The following is an 18,502-nucleotide window of genomic DNA, read 5'->3' as shown; positions in this document are numbered from 1 at the left end:
GTTGCAAGTCAGAGTAGTCACATTTTTTATTTTCCCGCTGGGGAAGAGGGCAGAGTATACATTTGTATTTGTACAATATTTAACAATCACTTTATTGAGGGCGGGGAGGGGTTGGTTGGTTTTTTGGCACCTGCACAAAAGCAGCAAGTGCCCTTTGACAGTAGTACAACAACCTGTGCCCAAAACACTGACAAATACAAAGAGGAAAGTTAAAGAAATCGCTCACCAAACCCGAGAGGTAACGAAGAGGAGATGGACTGAACAAACCAAAGTGGGGGAGAAAGCAAAGCAGTCCTGCTGGTTGAGTATCTGAGGTAACAGATGTTCCATCGAGGATGCTACTGGGGGCCTGAACCCAGGGATGTGTGCTGCAGCTTCTGTGTTCTGTACCAAGTGTTCCTGATCAACAGAAATGCCTTGGAAAAGGTTAAAAAAGCTGGACAGGAGGAGAGGGGTGACCTGACTGTGTGGCTGCTGATGGGAGCAGGACAAGTCCCAGCACTGAGAACTCCACCCCTGCGGTTCCTGGTGAGTCCCTGCTCAGGGGGGAGTTGGGAAGAGCCCAGGAAGGGCAGCACTGGCTCAGCCCCCTCAAGCAGAACTTCTCACCCTCTCACACACAGAAATCACACTGGTGAGGCCAGGCAGGAAGGGCACTGCTCCAGCACTGCCCCAGCCCTCCCTGGCAGCACATTCCCGGATCCTGCCCTCGCTGAATGCTCTCAAGTGAGCCAGGAATCCGTTCCCAAGGCCCCGGGGGCACAGCTGGAGCACAGCAGCTCGGGGAGAGCCTTTGGGAAGGAGCAGCCTTTCCTCAGGGACGCTACATGATGCTGGTAAATCCCAGGAGCTGGGAGTGGACAGGGACTGAGCAGGGATATCCCAAAGGCAGGAGCCAGCCCCGAGCCCCCAGCAGCTCCAGGGGAAGGGTCACACACGGGAGGGATTGGGAGCTTCAACTTTCACAGAATGAACCAGCTCAGTTTTTGCCAGGGAAGGGCCAAAGGCCCCGAGGTGTCCAGGGAGAAGGGCAGGGTTGGGATTTGTTCACAACTCCAGGCCTGTCCTGCTCTGTGTGAAGTTTAATTCGAAGTGGAGCAGAAACAGAAGACAAAGGGAAGTGTCCAGCCAAGAGTATCACAAACTGGATTTCCTTCCCTTTGCCAACGGCCCCTTGGAGCAGGATCCTCGGGCACAGCCCCGGGTACAACATCAGCCCTTCCTCCCTCCCTGCCCAGAGCTGGCTCTGCTTTATCCATCACAGCCCCCTGCTCCCAGGGATGAAGTTCCCAGGCCCAGGTTCCAGCCAGCCTTCAGGAGCTCCCAGCTGCTGCTTTCCAGAGCCCCTGGATGTGGACACACGGAGACAAGGACACACAGCACACCCGGGGCCGCTGCCGGCTCTGCGCTCCGGGGGCTTACAACATTTATTTGCCTTGGAATTTGGTGTGAAGGATCCAATCAATCAATGCACTGGGACGGGATTTGGGAGAAGCACTTTGGCACCCAGCTACCAGTCACTGTAATTCCAGCATAAGGCTTGACATCCTGAACTCCAGTGCTGGAGTTGTGAAGCCGTTTCCATGTTTTTCCTGGTTTTTTTATGAGTCTGTGCTCTGGACACTGAAATTCTTTTCGTTACCTCGGAATGGTCGTTGCATATCGTGAGCAGAACTGGGTCATCCCTGAACTTTGTAACATTTAGGATCTGGAATCTGTGGCTAGGAGTCGGTGTGTGACTCCAGGCTCAACCTGTGGCTCTCTCCCCCACTGGCCCCGAGTTTGAGTGGAGGGGAAGCTGCAAATCTCCCAGCAGAGGGTGAGGAAGCGGGGGCACTGAACTTCCTGAGGTGATCCTGAACCAGGGACACAGCCCCCACTGCCTGGCGGGACAGGGAACACGCGGCGACCTCGGCACAGACATAAATAGGAAAAAGACTCTTCTTCAAAAAATAAAAAAAAAAATAATAAGAAGAAAGGAAGAAACAACAAGAAGATTTCAGAGCTTTCCAGTGTCACAGCTCAGAGAAAATTTAAAAAAAAAAAAAAAAAAGAAAAAAAAAAAGAAAGTCATGCTTAAAGGTTTCAAATATTCCTCAGACACAGCAAACCTAAATAGTATTCAGTTAAATAAATGGATGAGATACTCTGGGAAACGGAGGGAAAAGCTTTCAACTAAACGAGGAAGGAAAATTTTCTTTCAATAAACAGCACTTTTTCTTTTTTTTTATACACAACAAGCGAGTACAAGAAAAGGCTAAAAACACGGCTCTAGGAATGGCCACTTCCTGGGGGCATGAAGCTTTCCCCTTCTTAAATAACACAGGGAGGTGGGAATACATCATTTACAAAACACGGAGCGGTTTATTATTCCAATTAGTGTTGTCAATCATAATTTAGCGAGGTGGAACTGAGGTATACCTGGTTGAGGGAGGTTAAGTAATACTTGGAAGCCTCTTTGCTCTATCCCATTGATTACTCTTGTTTCTGTACACGGAACAGCAGCACACGGAACATTCACAAGCTGTGTCGTAGTCGCATTACAATAGTCATTTTATAAACAACAACAAATGCAATAAAAACAAGTTACCCTTTTTTTTTTTTGTCTGTTTTTTAAATCTGAAATGAAATGTTTTTGATTTAAAAAAAATAACAGTAGTTCATTTAAAGGAATTAGTGTCTTCTGACAGGGATTAAGAAATCGGATGTCAGTGTTTAAAACGCTCATTAGCCTGTTCAGGTCCGGATTCTTCATTGTAAGTTCCTTTATCAGCACGTGAGGGGTTCTCAGTCACATCCTTCAGGTGTAAGCAGGGAATGCAGAAAGTCTCATGGATCCACGTCGGGAGGGAGGAGGAGGGGGCAAACAAAGGATAAACACCTGTTGGTGATGTTCCAGAGAGACTTACCATCCGTCCTTGCCCCCGGAACAGCAGTGACACCAGCAGTCCGTGCGCTGTAGCAGCTCCAGTGAAGAGTCCTGTGGTCACTTCCATGACCAGTGCAACTATCATAGACTGGATTCTTTGGGAGGAAAGTCAACGTTTGTCACCATTGTGACCACAGTCACGATGTCCTCTGTTGTTATAATGTTAGTGAGTTTTTGCATCTGGATGATCCTCTCCTCCACGCAGCCCGCGGACAGGCGCGCCTCGGCGTCGTGATCCCAGCACTCCTCGATGGTCTCGCACAGCATCGCCATTCCCTGCGGGAAACAGCCAGGAACACCATCACACACCCACTGCAGGGCAGGGGGACGCAGGGGACCTCGCCCCTGATTAGTGACAGCTCTGCTAACGACCCAGTCCCTCACCCCTGACAAGTAACGGATGCATCCAACAAAGGTAAGTGTGCTAAAGGTTAGCTGGGGAAAGGAATCACCACGGAGGATCATGAACAAGAGCACTGTGAAGAAGGATCCTGGGGAGAGAATCCCTGATGTGAGCTCAGCCTGGGGCTGCAGTCACAGCCTGTTGTTGGAACTGCAGTCACAGTCTAGCTGGGTAAAAGCTGCAGTCACAGTGTGTACACCAATCCCTGCAGTCACAGTCACACCCCAATCCCTGCAGTCACAGTCACACCCCAATCCCTGCAGTCACAGTGTCACCCCAATCCCTGCAGTCACAGTCACCCCAATCCCTGCAGTCACAGTGTCACCAATCCCTGCAGTCACAGCGTCACCCCAATCCCTGCAGTCACAGTCACCCCAATCCCTGCAGTCACAGTGTCACCCCAATCCCTGCAGTCACAGTGTCACCCCAATCCCTGCAGTCACAGTCACCCCAATCCCTGCAGTCACAGTGTCACCCCAATCCCTGCAGTCACAGTGTCACCAATCCCTGCAGTCACAGTGTCACCCCAATCCCTGCAGTCACAGTGTCACCCCAATCCCTGCAGTCACAGTCACCCCAATCCCTGCAGTCACAGTGTCACCCCAATCCCTGCAGTCAGTGTCACCCCAATCCCTGCAGTCACAGTCACCCCAATCCCTGCAGTCACAGTGTCACCCCAATCCCTGCAGTCACAGTGTCACCAATCCCTGCAGTCACAGTGTCACCCCAATCCCTGCAGTCACAGTGTCACCCCAATCCCTGCAGTCACAGTCACCCCAATCCCTGCAGTCACAGTGTCACCCCAATCCCTGCAGTCACAGTGTCACCAATCCCTGCAGTCACAGTGTCACCCCAATCCCTGCAGTCACAGTGTCACCCCAATCCCTGCAGTCACAGTCACCCCAATCCCTGCAGTCACAGTCACACCAATCCCTGCAGTCAGTGTCACCCCAATCCCTGCAGTCACAGTGTCACCAATCCCTGCAGTCACAGTGTCCCCAATCCCTGCAGTCACAGTGTCACCCCAATCCCTGCAGTCACAGTGTCCCCCCAATCCCTGCAGTCACAGTGTCCCCAATCCCTGCAGTCACAGTGTCACCCCAATCCCTGCAGTCAGTGTCACCCCAATCCCTGCAGTCACAGTGTCACACTAATCCCTGCAGTCACAGTCACCCCAATCCCTGCAGTCACAGTGTCACCCCAATCCCTGCAGTCAGTGTCACCCCAATCCCTGCAGTCACAGTCACACCAATCCCTGCAGTCACAGTGTCACCCCAATCCCTGCAGTCACAGTGTCACCAATCCCTGCAGTCACAGTGTCACCAATCCCTGCAGTCACAGTCACCCCAATCCCCGCAGTCACAGTGTCACCCCAATCCCTGCAGTCACAGTGTCACCCCAATCCCTGCAGTCACAGTGTCACCAATCCCTGCAGTCACAGTGTCGCCCCAATCCCCGCAGTCACAGTGTCACCCCAATCCCTGCAGTCACAGTGTCACCCCAATCCCTGCAGTCACAGTGTCACCAATCCCTGCAGTCACAGTGTCACCCCAATCCCTGCAGTCACAGTGTCACCCCAATCCCTGCAGTCACAGTGTCACCAATCCCTGCAGTCACAGTGTCACCCCAATCCCTGCAGTCACAGTGTCACCCCAATCCCTGCAGTCACAGTGTCACCAATCCCTGCAGTCACAGTGTCACCCCGATCCCTGCAGTCACAGTGTCACCCCAATCCCTGCAGTCACAGTGTCCCCAATCCCTGCAGTCACAGTGTCACCCCAATCCCTGCAGTCACAGTCACCCCAATCCCTGCAGTCAGTGTCACCCCAATCCCTGCAGTCACAGTGTCACCCCAATCCCTGCAGTCACAGTGTCACCAATCCCTGCAGTCACAGTGTCACCCCAATCCCTGCAGTCACAGTGTCACCCCAATCCCTGCAGTCACAGTGTCACCAATCCCTGCAGTCACAGTGTCACCCCAATCCCTGCAGTCACAGTGTCACCCCAATCCCTGCAGTCACAGTGTCACCAATCCCTGCAGTCACAGTGTCACCCCGATCCCTGCAGTCACAGTGTCACCCCAATCCCTGCAGTCACAGTGTCCCCAATCCCTGCAGTCACAGTGTCACCCCAATCCCTGCAGTCACAGTCACCCCAATCCCTGCAGTCACAGTCACCCCAATCCCTGCAGTCACAGTGTCACCAATCCCTGCAGTCACAGTCACCCCAATCCCTGCAGTCACAGTGTCACACCCCACTCCCTGCAGTCACAGTGTCACCCCAATCCCTGCAGTCACAGTGTCACCCCAATCCCCGCAGTCACAGTGTCACCCCAATCCCTGCAGTCACAGTGTCACCCCAATCCCTGCAGTCACAGTGTCACCAATCCCTGCAGTCACAGTGTCACCCCAATCCCTGCAGTCACAGTGTCACCCCAATCCCTGCAGTCACAGTGTCACCAATCCCTGCAGTCACAGTGTCACCCCAATCCCTGCAGTCACAGTGTCACCCCAATCCCTGCAGTCACAGTGTCACCAATCCCTGCAGTCACAGTGTCACCCCGATCCCTGCAGTCACAGTGTCACCCCAATCCCTGCAGTCACAGTGTCCCCAATCCCTGCAGTCACAGTGTCACCCCAATCCCTGCAGTCAGTGTCACCCCAATCCCTGCAGTCACAGTGTCACACCAATCCCTGCAGTCACAGTCACACCAATCCCTGCAGTCACAGTGTCACCCCAATCCCTGCAGTCACAGTGTCACACTAATCCCTGCAGTCACAGTCACAACCCAATCCCTGCAGTCACAGTGTCACCCCAATCCCTGCAGTCAGTGTCACCCCAATCCCTGCAGTCACAGTGTCACCCCAATCCCTGCAGTCACAGTGTCACCCCAATCCCTGCAGTCAGTGTCACCCCAATCCCTGCAGTCACAGTCACCCCAATCCCTGCAGTCACAGTCACACCAATCCCTGCAGTCACAGTGTCACCCCAATCCCTGCAGTCACAGTGTCACCCCAATCCCTGCAGTCACAGTGTCACCAATCCCTGCAGTCACAGTGTCACCCCAATCCCTGCAGTCACAGTGTCACCCCAATCCCCGCAGTCACAGTCACCCCAATCCTCGCAGTCACAGTGTCACCCCAATCCCTGCAGTCACAGTGTCACCCCAATCCCTGCAGTCACAGTGTCACCAATCCCTGCAGTCACAGTGTCACCCCAATCCCTGCAGTCACAGTGTCACCAATCCCTGCAGTCACAGTGTCACCAATCCCTGCAGTCACAGTCACACCCCAATCCCTGCAGTCACAGTGTCACCCCAATCCCTGCAGTCACAGTGTCACCAATCCCTGCAGTCACAGTGTCACCCCAATCCCTGCAGTCACAGTGTCACCCCAATCCCTGCAGTCACAGTGTCACCAATCCCTGCAGTCACAGTGTCACCCCAATCCCTGCAGTCACAGTGTCACCCCAATCCCTGCAGTCACAGTGTCACCAATCCCTGCAGTCACAGTGTCACCCCGATCCCTGCAGTCACAGTGTCACCCCAATCCCTGCAGTCACAGTCACCCCAATCCCTGCAGTCACAGTCACACCAATCCCTGCAGTCACAGTGTCACCCCAATCCCTGCAGTCACAGTCACCCCAATCCCTGCAGTCACAGTGTCACCCCAATCCCTGCAGTCACAGTCACCCCAATCCCTGCAGTCACAGTGTCACCCCAATCCCTGCAGTCACAGTGTCACCCCAATCCCTGCAGTCACAGTCACCCCAATCCCTGCAGTCACAGTGTCACCAATCCCTGCAGTCACAGTGTCACCCCAATCCCTGCAGTCACAGTGTCACCAATCCCTGCAGTCACAGTGTCACCCCGATCCCTGCAGTCACAGTGTCACCCCGATCCCTGCAGTCACAGTGTCACCCCACTCCCTGCAGTCAGTGTCACCCCAATCCCTGCAGTCACAGTGTCACCAATCCCTGCAGTCACAGTGTCACCCCAATCCCTGCAGTCACAGTCACCCCAATCCCTGCAGTCAGTGTCACCCCAATCCCTGCAGTCACAGTCACCCCAATCCCTGCAGTCACAGTGTCACCCCAATCCCTGCAGTCACAGTGTCACCCCAATCCCTGCAGTCACAGTCACCCCAATCCCTGCAGTCACAGTGTCACCAATCCCTGCAGTCACAGTGTCACCCCAATCCCCGCAGTCACAGTGTCACCCCAATCCCTGCAGTCACAGTGTCACCCCAATCCCTGCAGTCACAGTGTCACCAATCCCTGCAGTCACAGTGTCACACCCCAATCCCTGCAGTCAGTGTCACCCCAATCCCTGCAGTCACAGTGTCACCCCAATCCCTGCAGTCACAGTCACCCCAATCCCTGCAGTCAGTGTCACCCCAATCCCTGCAGTCACAGTCACCCCAATCCCTGCAGTCACAGTCACCCCAATCCCTGCAGTCAGAGCTCAGCAGGCAATAACCAGCAGTCAGAGGCTGCAAGGGAACCCCCCAGCAGGAGCTGCTGCAGCCAGAGGCAGTGAATTGCAGGAGCCAGGATGGCTGAGCTGTAAACAGGAATAAACCAGGGCCCTTTCCATGCTGTGATAAACAAGAAGTCTGTGTCCTCATTTCTACCCTCTAACAAGGGGGCTGCTGCAACAACCCACCACGAGGGCTGCAGAGGGGTCCTCAGATCCAAAATGGCATTTTAAGGGACACCTGGCAAATGGGAACCTTTGTGTCCCACAGGATGTGGGGCTGGGTTTGGTGTGAACCTGGAGTGCCCCATGGGACCTCAGTTCTGCTTTGTTCTGTTGAACAAAAACTGTTTAACAACACGGGCAAATCCTTTGCTGCAGTGCTGGAGCCTCACAGTGGTTTAAAAAGGTGCATCCCTTAGCCCCCAAATGGGACTTCACCAAAAAGTAACTCCAGGATCTCTTCTTCCACCAAAAAACGGAGAAAATCACTCACTTTCTAATACTGGAGAAGGAGCAGCTTAAGATGAGGAACATTTAGAGCCCCTTTAACTCCTACTGGAATTACTCAATCCCTCCCAAACCCCAGTGTGATGGACACAACGTGGGATTCAAGGCCTTGCAGCAGCAGGTTGGGTCACACTTACAGAATGTTTCTGCCAACACTCCCTTAGGACAGGCCTCTTCTTTTTGTGCACCACAACTTCCTGCATGTCCTCCAGGGAGGGGTGCTGGCCAATCTCCTCCTCGAAAGGCAGCATGTACTCATCCACGGGGCCTGCACAGGGAAACACCAGTTAAATGATGCCTTGGGAAGGCTGACTGGAACAGAGACTGGGCAGAGCTGGAGAATAAAGTAGAGATTTACCAGAAGGCCTTTAAGGATCCACCTTGGGCAGGACAGGGCCTGACCAGGGCTACCCTCAAGGTGGACCCAAAAACATGACAAAATGGACCAAAATGGTCACAAAATGGACCCCCAGTCACAAGGTCTCACACTTTTATAAGTTTTGGGCCATTTGCATATTGGGGTTTCATTGTGCAATTACAGCTTCAGATGATGAAGTCCCATCCCCCTTGTTTTCTCTCTTCAGCCCACTGTTGTTTATGATTTTGGGCCTGAAAACTTGTAACCATTTTCCCTCTGGGAAACAATTTGTTTTGTCTCCCTGCTCTGTGAAGAGAGCTGACTGACACTTAACAGGAGCTCAGAGCTGCACCCCTGGGCAGCCCAGAATGTGAAAAACATCAAAGCTCACACTGAAGGCACCATACCAACCGTTTGGAAAAGGGAAAGAGAAGACTGCAATGCTGGGAATGTCGGCCATCAGCAAAATCCCAGAGCGGTGTGGGTTGGAAGGGAATCCCAGCCCACCCAGTGCCACCCCTGCCATGAGTGGGGCAGCTCCCCCAGCCCCAGGCTGCTCCAGGCCTGTCCTGGGCTGCTCCCACAGGGAATGTCGCTCACCGTCGGCGGCCGTGCAGCGCGAGGCCAGTTCCCAGAGCACCAATCCCATGGCGTACATGTCTATCCTCAGGAACGCGTCCCTTTGGAAGTTGATGGCACCTTCCAGCACCTCTGGAGCCATGTACCTGCGGGTGCCCACCTGCAAGGGCACCAAAACACCCACATTTGTGCCCAGAACCAACCATGGGCACCACCTCACCTGCTGCCAAAGACAATCCCTGCTTTGCCCCAGATTAAACACAGCCGTGGTTGTTCCTGCTTTAGGATTAACTCTTGGAAGTTTCGCCCCTCAGTTTCTGAACAGTAATTAATAAAATGTTACAAAAGTCCTTGTCCAAATTGTGCAGTCAGGATAAAAGAGGGGATAGGTCATGCAATGAGCCTGAGGGGAAATTCCCATTCACATTCAGGTAACAGCTGGAGCATTCCTGGAAATAAGTCCAGATTTACCTGTCCATGGGTGTCTCCTGCAGACTTCCCAGCCTCAAACTTTAAAGCTAGACCGAAATCAGCAATACAAGCCGTGAGGTTGTTCTTCAGCAGCACGTTCTTGCTTTTGATGTCCCTTTCAAGTTCAAGAAAAAAACCACAAATTAGAGATCTAGAACATGAAATACAAATAAAACCCTAAGGAAAAAGGATAAAACAAGGAACACCATGGTATGAAAGGCAAGAAAATGATAAAGAAATAGATAAGTTAAACAACAAAATATTAATCATAAATCCTTGGAGTGCCCTTGCAGACCCTTATCTTTATGGGAATGAATGAGACAGTAATTGGAACTGTAATTTTGTGTTTGTTTTTAAAATAAACACAGATGTATGATGGATATAGGGATACAGGGATATAGAAATACTGGGATATAGGAGTATAGAAATATAGAAATACAGAGATATAGGGATATAAAAATAAAGAGATATAGAGATACAGGGATATGGAAATATAGGGATATAGGAATATAGAAATACAGGAATATAGAAATATAGTGATATAGAAACATAGGGATATGGATGATGCATGTGGGACACAGAAATGGAATAAAAATGCTGGAATCCAAGTGCGCAGCCACTGCAACTTTGTTTAAACAGCAGGAAACAAAACACTTGGAAAAATGCGCCTTGGAGGCTGCTAACAGGGAGATGCAGGAATTCCTGCAGGAGCCAAAGGGGATGGGCAGCCTGCAGGAGTGCTGAGTGCAGGCACTCCCAGGGCAGTACCTGTGGGAGATGGCTGGCTTGTGGCCGTCCTTGAGGCCTGGGATGTCCTCGTGCAGGTAGGCCAGGCCCCGGGCCATGGTCTGGGCGATGTGGCACAGCTCGTTCCACGACACCACGTTGGCCTTCAGGAAATCTGTCAGGGACCCCTGCAGCAAAAAAAACAGTCACACACTTAGCTCAGCCTCACTCCTCCAGGGAAATCCTGCAATTCTTGCAATTCACAGCCGTTGGAACTCTGATTGTCCTTCCTTATGAACCAACAGCAGTTTCAGAGAGAAACACTTCGAACAAACAGAGATGAAATCATTCAACACCAGAGTTTCAGAGTGAAACACACACTCTGAGCAAATCTAAAGAGATCAAAATTATTCAACATAAAACTGAACATATTCTTAATAACTGTATTTGTGTTTCTTCCTTTTGCTGTCACAATAGAATAGATCTGTATCATTGCATTTTTATTCTTATCAACCAATGAGTGAACCAAAAATAACCCCCCAAAAAATCTCTGCAAGATGGGAGGTTATGTATTTTAGGCAGGTTTAGATCAGGGATATTAAAAAAGACACATTCTAAAACGCCAAAAAAAGGTAGAATTAATTTTTGTTTGTTTCCTAAAACAACTCCTCAATCAGTGAAACCTGATGACAACTTTCTCAACTGCCTGAAAACGAATTTCAACGAACTCGCACTCCGTAAAAATCGAGCAGCTAAATGAAAGCTGCTTTTAATTTTCTTCCCTTCCTGCCTCAACTCCAGGTCTGTGACACTTTTCTGGGCTGTTCTGCCCCTGCCTCAGCCAGCCCCAGGGAGGGACAGCCCCACCTTCTCGTGGAAGGCAGTGATGAGCCAGAGGTCGACGTCGATGCTGGAGCCACGCTTCTCGGCGCCGATGAACTGCAGGATGTTGTCGTGCTTCATCCCGGGCAGGCTGTAGATCTCATACTCGTTCTGCCACGACTGCTTGTCCTGCAAGCACAGCAGCACAGTCCCAGTTATCCACCAAAAAAAAAAGGGATATCAGGGGCTGGCCCTGAGGGGAGTTTGCTCCCAGCGTTTGGGAATGGTCTGTCAAAAACTGTGTGGGGTTTCTTTGTGAATTTCTGTGTGAAATAAGGAGAGCCTGCACTGTTTATTCTGCAAGGCAGCACCTGGATCACTGTGAATGAATAATTTCCTGCGCCTCGGGTAGCAGGGGGTGCTTTAATCAACGTAAAACCCACCCCAGTGTCACCATCCAGCATCACTCTGTGCTCTCAGAATTCTGCAATCCACTTAATGCAAGCCACGGCACTTGCTGGGCAAGGAGGGTTATGGCACTTAATTGAGGCATGGTTAATTGGAACAATCACTTCAGGGTTTGCATTTCAGGACATTCCTTCCAAGTACAATTTAATTTGATTATTAACTGGTCAAGAGGTGGGTGAGAGCTGCTTAAAACTATGGCTGCTGAATATTTTTATGGCTAGAAACCCACATTTCACAGGGTTTATGCTTCAGTAAGGTGTTTACTGCAGAAAAATAGTTATTTTAAATCACTAAAACTCTTCATCCATCTTTGATGCCTCAAAGCCATTTCCACTTGGATTTACAGAATTACTGGGCCAAGAAAAGTTTCTTTAATGTGAGGAACAACCCAGGAGCCCAAGAGTTCTGCTCACCTGGATGGGGAATATTTTGACTGCAACGTATTCATTGAGCAGCTGAGCTTTCCACACACAGCCAAATCTCCCCCTGGCTTTGATCTCCAGGAGCTGCAGAGGCTTCAGACCCATCAAGGGAGATGGTGGGGGAGGCCCAGGGTCCTGCAATCAGGAGAGACCATTAATTAATGCTGCTGTATTAATGGCATTCATTCATCCCTGACAGCACTACAGATAAAGGACTGGAAATGGGGAGAGCCTGGGATCCCCCAGCCAAACCCCACTGCAGCAATTCCCAAATCCAGGCCCAAACCCCAGCCCTTGTCCACGGGATGGGAAATGGGATTGTGAAACATGCTCAGGAGAGAGCATCTCCACAGGGATGGGATAACCCAGATACCAGCAGGGACCAAGGGAGGATGTGAGCAGCTGGGAAAGCACAGCAGAAATTAGGGAATAATAGAACCAGGTGGGAAAGCACAGCAGAAGTTAAGGAATAATGGAACCAGGTAGGAAAGCACAGCAGAAATTAGGGAATTATAGAATCAGATGGGAAAGCACAGCAAAAGTTAAGGAATAATGTGATCAGGTGGGAAAGCACAGCAGAAGTCAAGGCTTAGTCTAATCAGGTGGGAAGAAAGCTCAGCAGAAATTAAGGAATATTGTAACCAGGTGGGAAAGCACAGCAGAAGTTAAGGAACAAAGATAATCAAGCTTTACTTGTTATAATTTTAAGAGCTGAAATTGCAATGAGCCTCTTGGATGCCCTGAAGGTTTCTGTGTTTCTCTGAAGGGTGGGACCTTTGAACTCTGCAGATCCACAGCTGGGGATCAGCCCCTCCTGCCCCACTCCCACTGCTCCCAGCTTTGCCAGTGAGTTCCTGAAATCCCAGCACTCAGAAACGAGCTGGGATTACATTGCAGAGGTGATCTGGTCCTGTCCTGCAGGATTTGTACAACTGGAGGTGAGACAGAGCTCCCACAGCTCTGCATGGACCCATAACCCCATTCCCATATCCCACACTACAGCCTGGGCCCGTTCCCCTTCCTGGGAAATGGGAGGGGACACTTTATTGCACACCCTGTTTTTTCTGGTTTGCTGTGTCACGTCATCTGAACAGAACAAGCAGATTCTCAATCTGATTGCCAAAGCTCTGCTGCCTTCTGGGCTGGCCTGTTCCTTCCAGGTGGGATTATCTTGTCCCTCTATAAAAACCCCAACAACTCACCCCAAAGCTTTCAAAAGCTCCAAAATATCCCCTTTTCCCTCTATTTTCCCCAAAATATCCCCTTTTCCCTCTATTTTCCCCAAAGAGCCATTTTTAAGAGAATGAAAACCACCAGAGGAGTTGCTTCTACAAGACAGAGGAAAGCACTCAATAAAGAGTTAAATAGTTGAGCACTTCCATCAAAACCATAAAATCCTGTGCAGGTTAAAGACACATTTTGTGACAAACTCTGGGGTTAAGTACCCTTTATTATGGGGAGAGTGGAGACAAGTGCTGAGAATACAAGTCCTGAGTGGTTTCAGCGCAGGAACAAACATCCACTCCCTGCTTTCTTATACAACAACAAATAAATGAAAAAGAACAAGTTTCAGAGAAAGATTCAGAGCAGAGTAACCTCATTGCACAAATTAATAACTGGAAAAAGAATAAACAGCGTTTGAAATTCAAATTCGAGCCACACTGCAACACTGTCCCCAAAAAGGAGGAGATCCTTTTGTCAATGTGACAGTGACAGCACTCCAAGTTTTGACATCAATATTTGCAGCACAGAAAACCAAATTTGAGAGCGAAGATTTCCCTCCCTTGGTGCCTTTCATTCCTTGCCAGAGCCCTCTTGGAATATTCCAGGCACCAGGGATAGCAGTGCCCTCAATTTGTAAAATACAAACTGTACTAAATGAGTATTTGTAAATCCAGTTTGTTGTTGTTAGAAGAGGAAGTGGGAACAAGATGCTGAAATTTATCCCCCAAAGCCAACCCTGATTTAATGAACTGTTCAAATCCAGAACCTCCTGCCTTGTCTAAAGCAGAGAAATTTGTGGGAAAGAACCCCAAATCCCCCTTGGCTCCAGTGGCTTGGATTCCCCTTCCTCCCCACACTCTCCTCCCAATAGACTGCTGGGATTTGGAAGCACTTGGTGCCTGAATTCTTCCCCAACCATCAGGAAAACCAAAAACCCTCCAAGATTTGCTGAACCCAGTTCCAGCATCTCTGCCAAGAGCTGGAAGTGAAAGTGGCAGCGAAACCTGGTGCTTTCCTAATTCCCCATTAGACCACAACACTTCCCAGGCACCAAATTCCCTATTTCCTACAAATCTCTGGCTCTCCACACCACATTCCCAGCACCTGCCACAGCCTCTCCAAGTGGGAAGCAGAATTCCTGCTGTTAACATAACTGGAAAGAAAAGTTTTCCTATTTTATTTTTTCCAAACACCTTGGTTAAAATCTAACTCCAAACTCTGCAGCTCCAGGGACTATTTTTACATGGACAATATTTCCAAGTCGCTCTGCTCCAAGGAAAAATGTTTAACATTCCAGAGGCTCCGTTATTCCCATGTGGTTTTGGGGCTGATCTCTGTGGTGCCAAGACCAGCACGGATGGCAGGGGGATAAACTGGGCTCCCAGATTTCCCAGCTATTCAACAATCCAGAGCCCAATTCCCTTTTGCTGCCCCTTCCCTCAGACTGAGTCATAGGGGGGCAATATTCCTTAAGGAAAGGTGAATCCCAGGAATGGAGTTCCTCAAGTGTCCTCAAAAGTGGGTCTTGAGATCAGAGAGCAGCTCAGCAATTGTGGAACTGAAATGCATTAAAAGCAGCTCCTTGGAGGCAGGACCCTGCACTCCTGACTGGGATAAGGGAGCCAAACATGGAATAGAGATCCAAGGAACTCTGGGAACTTTTACAGAGGCGCCGTCAGGAAAATATTTAAATATTTGAATATTTAAAACATTTAAACATTTAAATTTTTTTTCTAAACTGCATTTCCGGGGTACTTCAGGTATTTATTAGAAAACTTCATTTGTAACAGGAATCGAGCGTTTTTATTCCACCTCAAATCTCAATGTTTTCAATATTCCCTTGAAAAGCTGAGCAGGGATGATGCAGTTTGTGAATTAAGGGGTCCCAATGACTTGGGGTTTAATACAAATAAAAACAATTCCTGATCGGTGGGAAAAATAAGGAGACTGAGTGGTGAAGGAATATTTTTATTTTGCTCCAGATGATCCATTTTTGTGAGTTCCTGCAGCCCACAAAATCCCAGGATCATCACGTGGAGACCCCACGGCTCCAGTTCCCAGGTGGGAAATGGGAACAGAGAGCCAAGGGCAGGGCTCAGGTGGGTGGGATGTATCCTTTTGCTTCCAGGGAAATCCCTGTGCTGGGGGGATGGATCCCCATGGCCATGTCCTTGTGTTCCAGGATCAATCCCACATTGCAGATCCTGACCCCACCACTCTCAGGAACTCCAGGGAATTTTAGGAGATCACAAAGCACAGGCTAAAGCTGCAGTTTTAAACCACACATACTGACAGATGGCTTGGCCAAAATACTGAGAAACCCCAATTCAGAGCAAACAGTGTCTCCCACATCCCCAGAAAGCCCCAGAGCCAGGAACAAACATCCTCTTACCTCAATCATTATATGAAAGGCGTGCTTGCAGAGAGGGAAAAAACACAGGCAAGAGAAATTACTATTTACACCAAGAATGGGATGCAAAAACAGCTTAGAGGAGACAAAGTCAATTATTTGCGAGTTAATGACAGGAATATTCACAGGGACAGCAAAACTTTCCCATACCAGAAACACATAATTTAAAACGACAATCAAAGAAATCCAGCGTTGTTAATAAAGGAAAATGGGAAAAACAGGATTATGAGATAGCAAATTAACTGAGCTGTTTTATAATCGCGTCGAGAAGCGTCCATTGCAGGTGTACAGAGCACAGAAACGCGAGGAACTCGCAAAGGTGAAATTCCAAAGGAACGCGTTCCCTGCAGTGCTCCCCGCTGGCCGCCAGGGGGCAGCGCCGCCCCAGGGAAATTCCCCCCGAACGGCAAATTCCAACGGCGCCGCTGGAGCCGAACCCAAACCGGGAACGGAGCTGGGCTCCAGCTCCGAGCCCGAGCAGGAAACCCACAGCCACAGCGGGGCTCCAACACTGCACCCAGCACACACCGAGCTGGGCTCCAGCACCGAGCCCGAGCAGGAAACCCACACCCACAGCGGGACTCCAACACTGCACCCAGCACACACCGACCCGGGCTCCAGCACCGAGCCCGAGCAAGAAACCCACAGCCACAGCGGGACTCCAACACTCCGCACCCAGCACACCAATCACAATATTCAAGATTCCTTCAAACAATCCCAAGAGGAGTTTACTGGCTGTGGAAGGAAACCCAGGATAAACCGGGATTTCAATGACCCCCTTGTCTGTGCTGCTTTCATCCCTTCTGCTGAAGAACCTTGGTGTCACCTCGGCGGAGTCACCTCCATCCCTCCTCCTGCACTTTGGACTGGGAGGCCCTGGCACAACATTCCCAGAGAAGCTGGGATGTCCCTGGATCCCTGGGGATGTCCCTGGATCCCTGGGGATGTCCCTGGACAGGGCTTGGAGCAGCCTGGGACAGCGGGAGGTGTCCTTGCCCATGGCAGCGGTGGTGGATGGGGTGAGTTTGGATTTCCCATCCAACCCAAACTATTCCAGGATTTTGTGACTCTCACCTGAGCCATCTCCTTTGTCCTTGACACCAGGACGGGATGGATGTTGGAAGAGAGGGAATTCAAGCCCCTGTTTGCAGCTGCTATCCCCTTCTCCCCCTGTGCCCTCACACCCTCAGGATGCTCTGGAGCCTGTCCCTGAGCCTGGAGAGCTGAGCAACACTTCCCTTTCTCCAAATCATTAATATCAATAATTAATCCAGGAGGGTTCATTGGAGAATGGAGCTATAACCCTGTAGCAGAACTTGGAGCACTGGGATCCACCAGGATCTCCTCCACCACTGCTCAGGGCAGCTCCAGAGCAGAGCAGAACTCACCCCAAGGGGCTGAAAGTCTCTTTTTTTATCCAGGCCTATTCATTATTAAAGTTCTCCAGCTCGGGTGAATTATGGAAATTCCTCAGCAATAAGCAGAAATATGTATGAATTCAACCTTTGTGCTCTGACCATAATAAAAAACTGCAAAAAAAAGAAGCTCTGAGCAATGAGCCCTCTCCCAAACCTCTCAGTCCTCCCTCGAGGGATCAGCTTCCCCCAAACACTGATGAATTCCACACACAGGGAAACTTTACAAAGATGTATTTGTGCTCATTAACACCTCTGGGTAATAAAGCAATGTCCTCCCCTTCAGCCCACAGAGCATCACCTCAGGCTCCCAGCAGAAATCCATGTTTAAGGGTATCAGGCTACAAAAGAAATGCAAATCTGAGATTTCTGCCAGGAATTAACTCTGATAGACAAAAACTGGGAGCAGTTAAAGCCCCTCAGAAGCCCTGTCACCCACACAAATGTACATAAACACACTCACTGCTGTTTATGCTGCCTGAAAAGCAACTCTAATGGGTCTGCTCCGATATTTGTAACCAATTAGACCAATAAAACCCTAAGCAGTGTGGGTTTTTCCCAAAAATTTGAGCTACCCACAACCATTTTCTGACCTGTAAAAGCTGCAATTGGCTTTTGGGTGTTTTCACACAAATTCTTCCCTCTGTTAAGAGATTTTAACTTGTACCAGCCCATGGATTCTATTAGGAAAAAAAAAAAAGGATCCAGTTTCAAGCTCCTGACCCAGGGCACATTTAGGGGTCCTGATTTGCAGTAACTTTCCCATCTCTTTTCCCATTTCCTATAAGCACCTGGCTTCTCCCTGTGTGTGTTTTTCAAGTAGCCATTAATCTTCCCAGGTTTGGATTCAATCCTAGAAAAAAAAACCACCTCTCCCTTGCATTTTTCCAGTGTTGAAATGTTTCTATTAAAATATCTGTAACAACAACAAGAAAAAAAAAAAAAAAGGTGGCTTTTGGAAGACCAAAATGGAAAAAAAACCAAACCCTGAACACCTGGTTTAATTCTTCATTCTTCAGCAGGAAACTGGGATTTTCCCAGGGTGGAAAAATCACCCCAGCAAATTTCAAGTGCATCAGGTAGATTTAGGAATTCCTGTGCTCAGAAATTAAAACCTTGATGCATCTTTGACTCCAGAAAGTTTGGCTGTTTCAGAAGAAATCCCCAAAAATTAGGTCACAAAGACAAGGAGTGAATCTGCAAAGCCTCTCAACACAACTATTTCAAAATCAACACAAAGGGGGGAAAAAAAAAAGAAAAGAAAAAAAAAAAAAAAAAAAAAAAAAAAGCA

General features: G+C 49.7%; 1 protein-coding gene across 4 annotated transcripts in view; it reads right to left on the bottom strand.

Moving 5' to 3' along the window:
* Nucleotide 1: 1 nt before the first annotated feature.
* Nucleotides 2-18,502, bottom strand: part of ACVR2A (activin A receptor type 2A) — a 55,714-nt gene continuing 37,213 nt past the window's right edge. For 3 of the 4 annotated variants that reach the window (XM_066323181.1, XM_066323184.1, XM_066323182.1), the window contains exons 5-12: nt 15,779-15,802; nt 12,154-12,297; nt 11,318-11,461; nt 10,493-10,638; nt 9,725-9,839; nt 9,275-9,413; nt 8,454-8,584; nt 2-3,205 (exon numbers count right to left, since the gene is read on the bottom strand). In XM_066323181.1, coding sequence (XP_066179278.1) covers nt 3,011-3,205; nt 8,454-8,584; nt 9,275-9,413; nt 9,725-9,839; nt 10,493-10,638; nt 11,318-11,461; nt 12,154-12,297; nt 15,779-15,802 — 1,038 coding nt within the window. In that variant the 3' untranslated portion in view covers nt 2-3,010. The remainder of the gene's footprint in view (nt 3,206-8,453; nt 8,585-9,274; nt 9,414-9,724; nt 9,840-10,492; nt 10,639-11,317; nt 11,462-12,153; nt 12,298-15,778; nt 15,803-18,502) is intronic. The other variant, XM_066323183.1, reaches the window with a different exon arrangement.

This window comes from Sylvia atricapilla, chromosome 7 (assembly GCF_009819655.1).
Source record: "Sylvia atricapilla isolate bSylAtr1 chromosome 7, bSylAtr1.pri, whole genome shotgun sequence".
NCBI classification, from domain to species: Eukaryota; Metazoa; Chordata; class Aves; order Passeriformes; family Sylviidae; genus Sylvia; species Sylvia atricapilla.
Note: the sequence above shows the minus strand (reverse complement) of the source record. Positions and strands in the feature narration are given on the sequence as shown.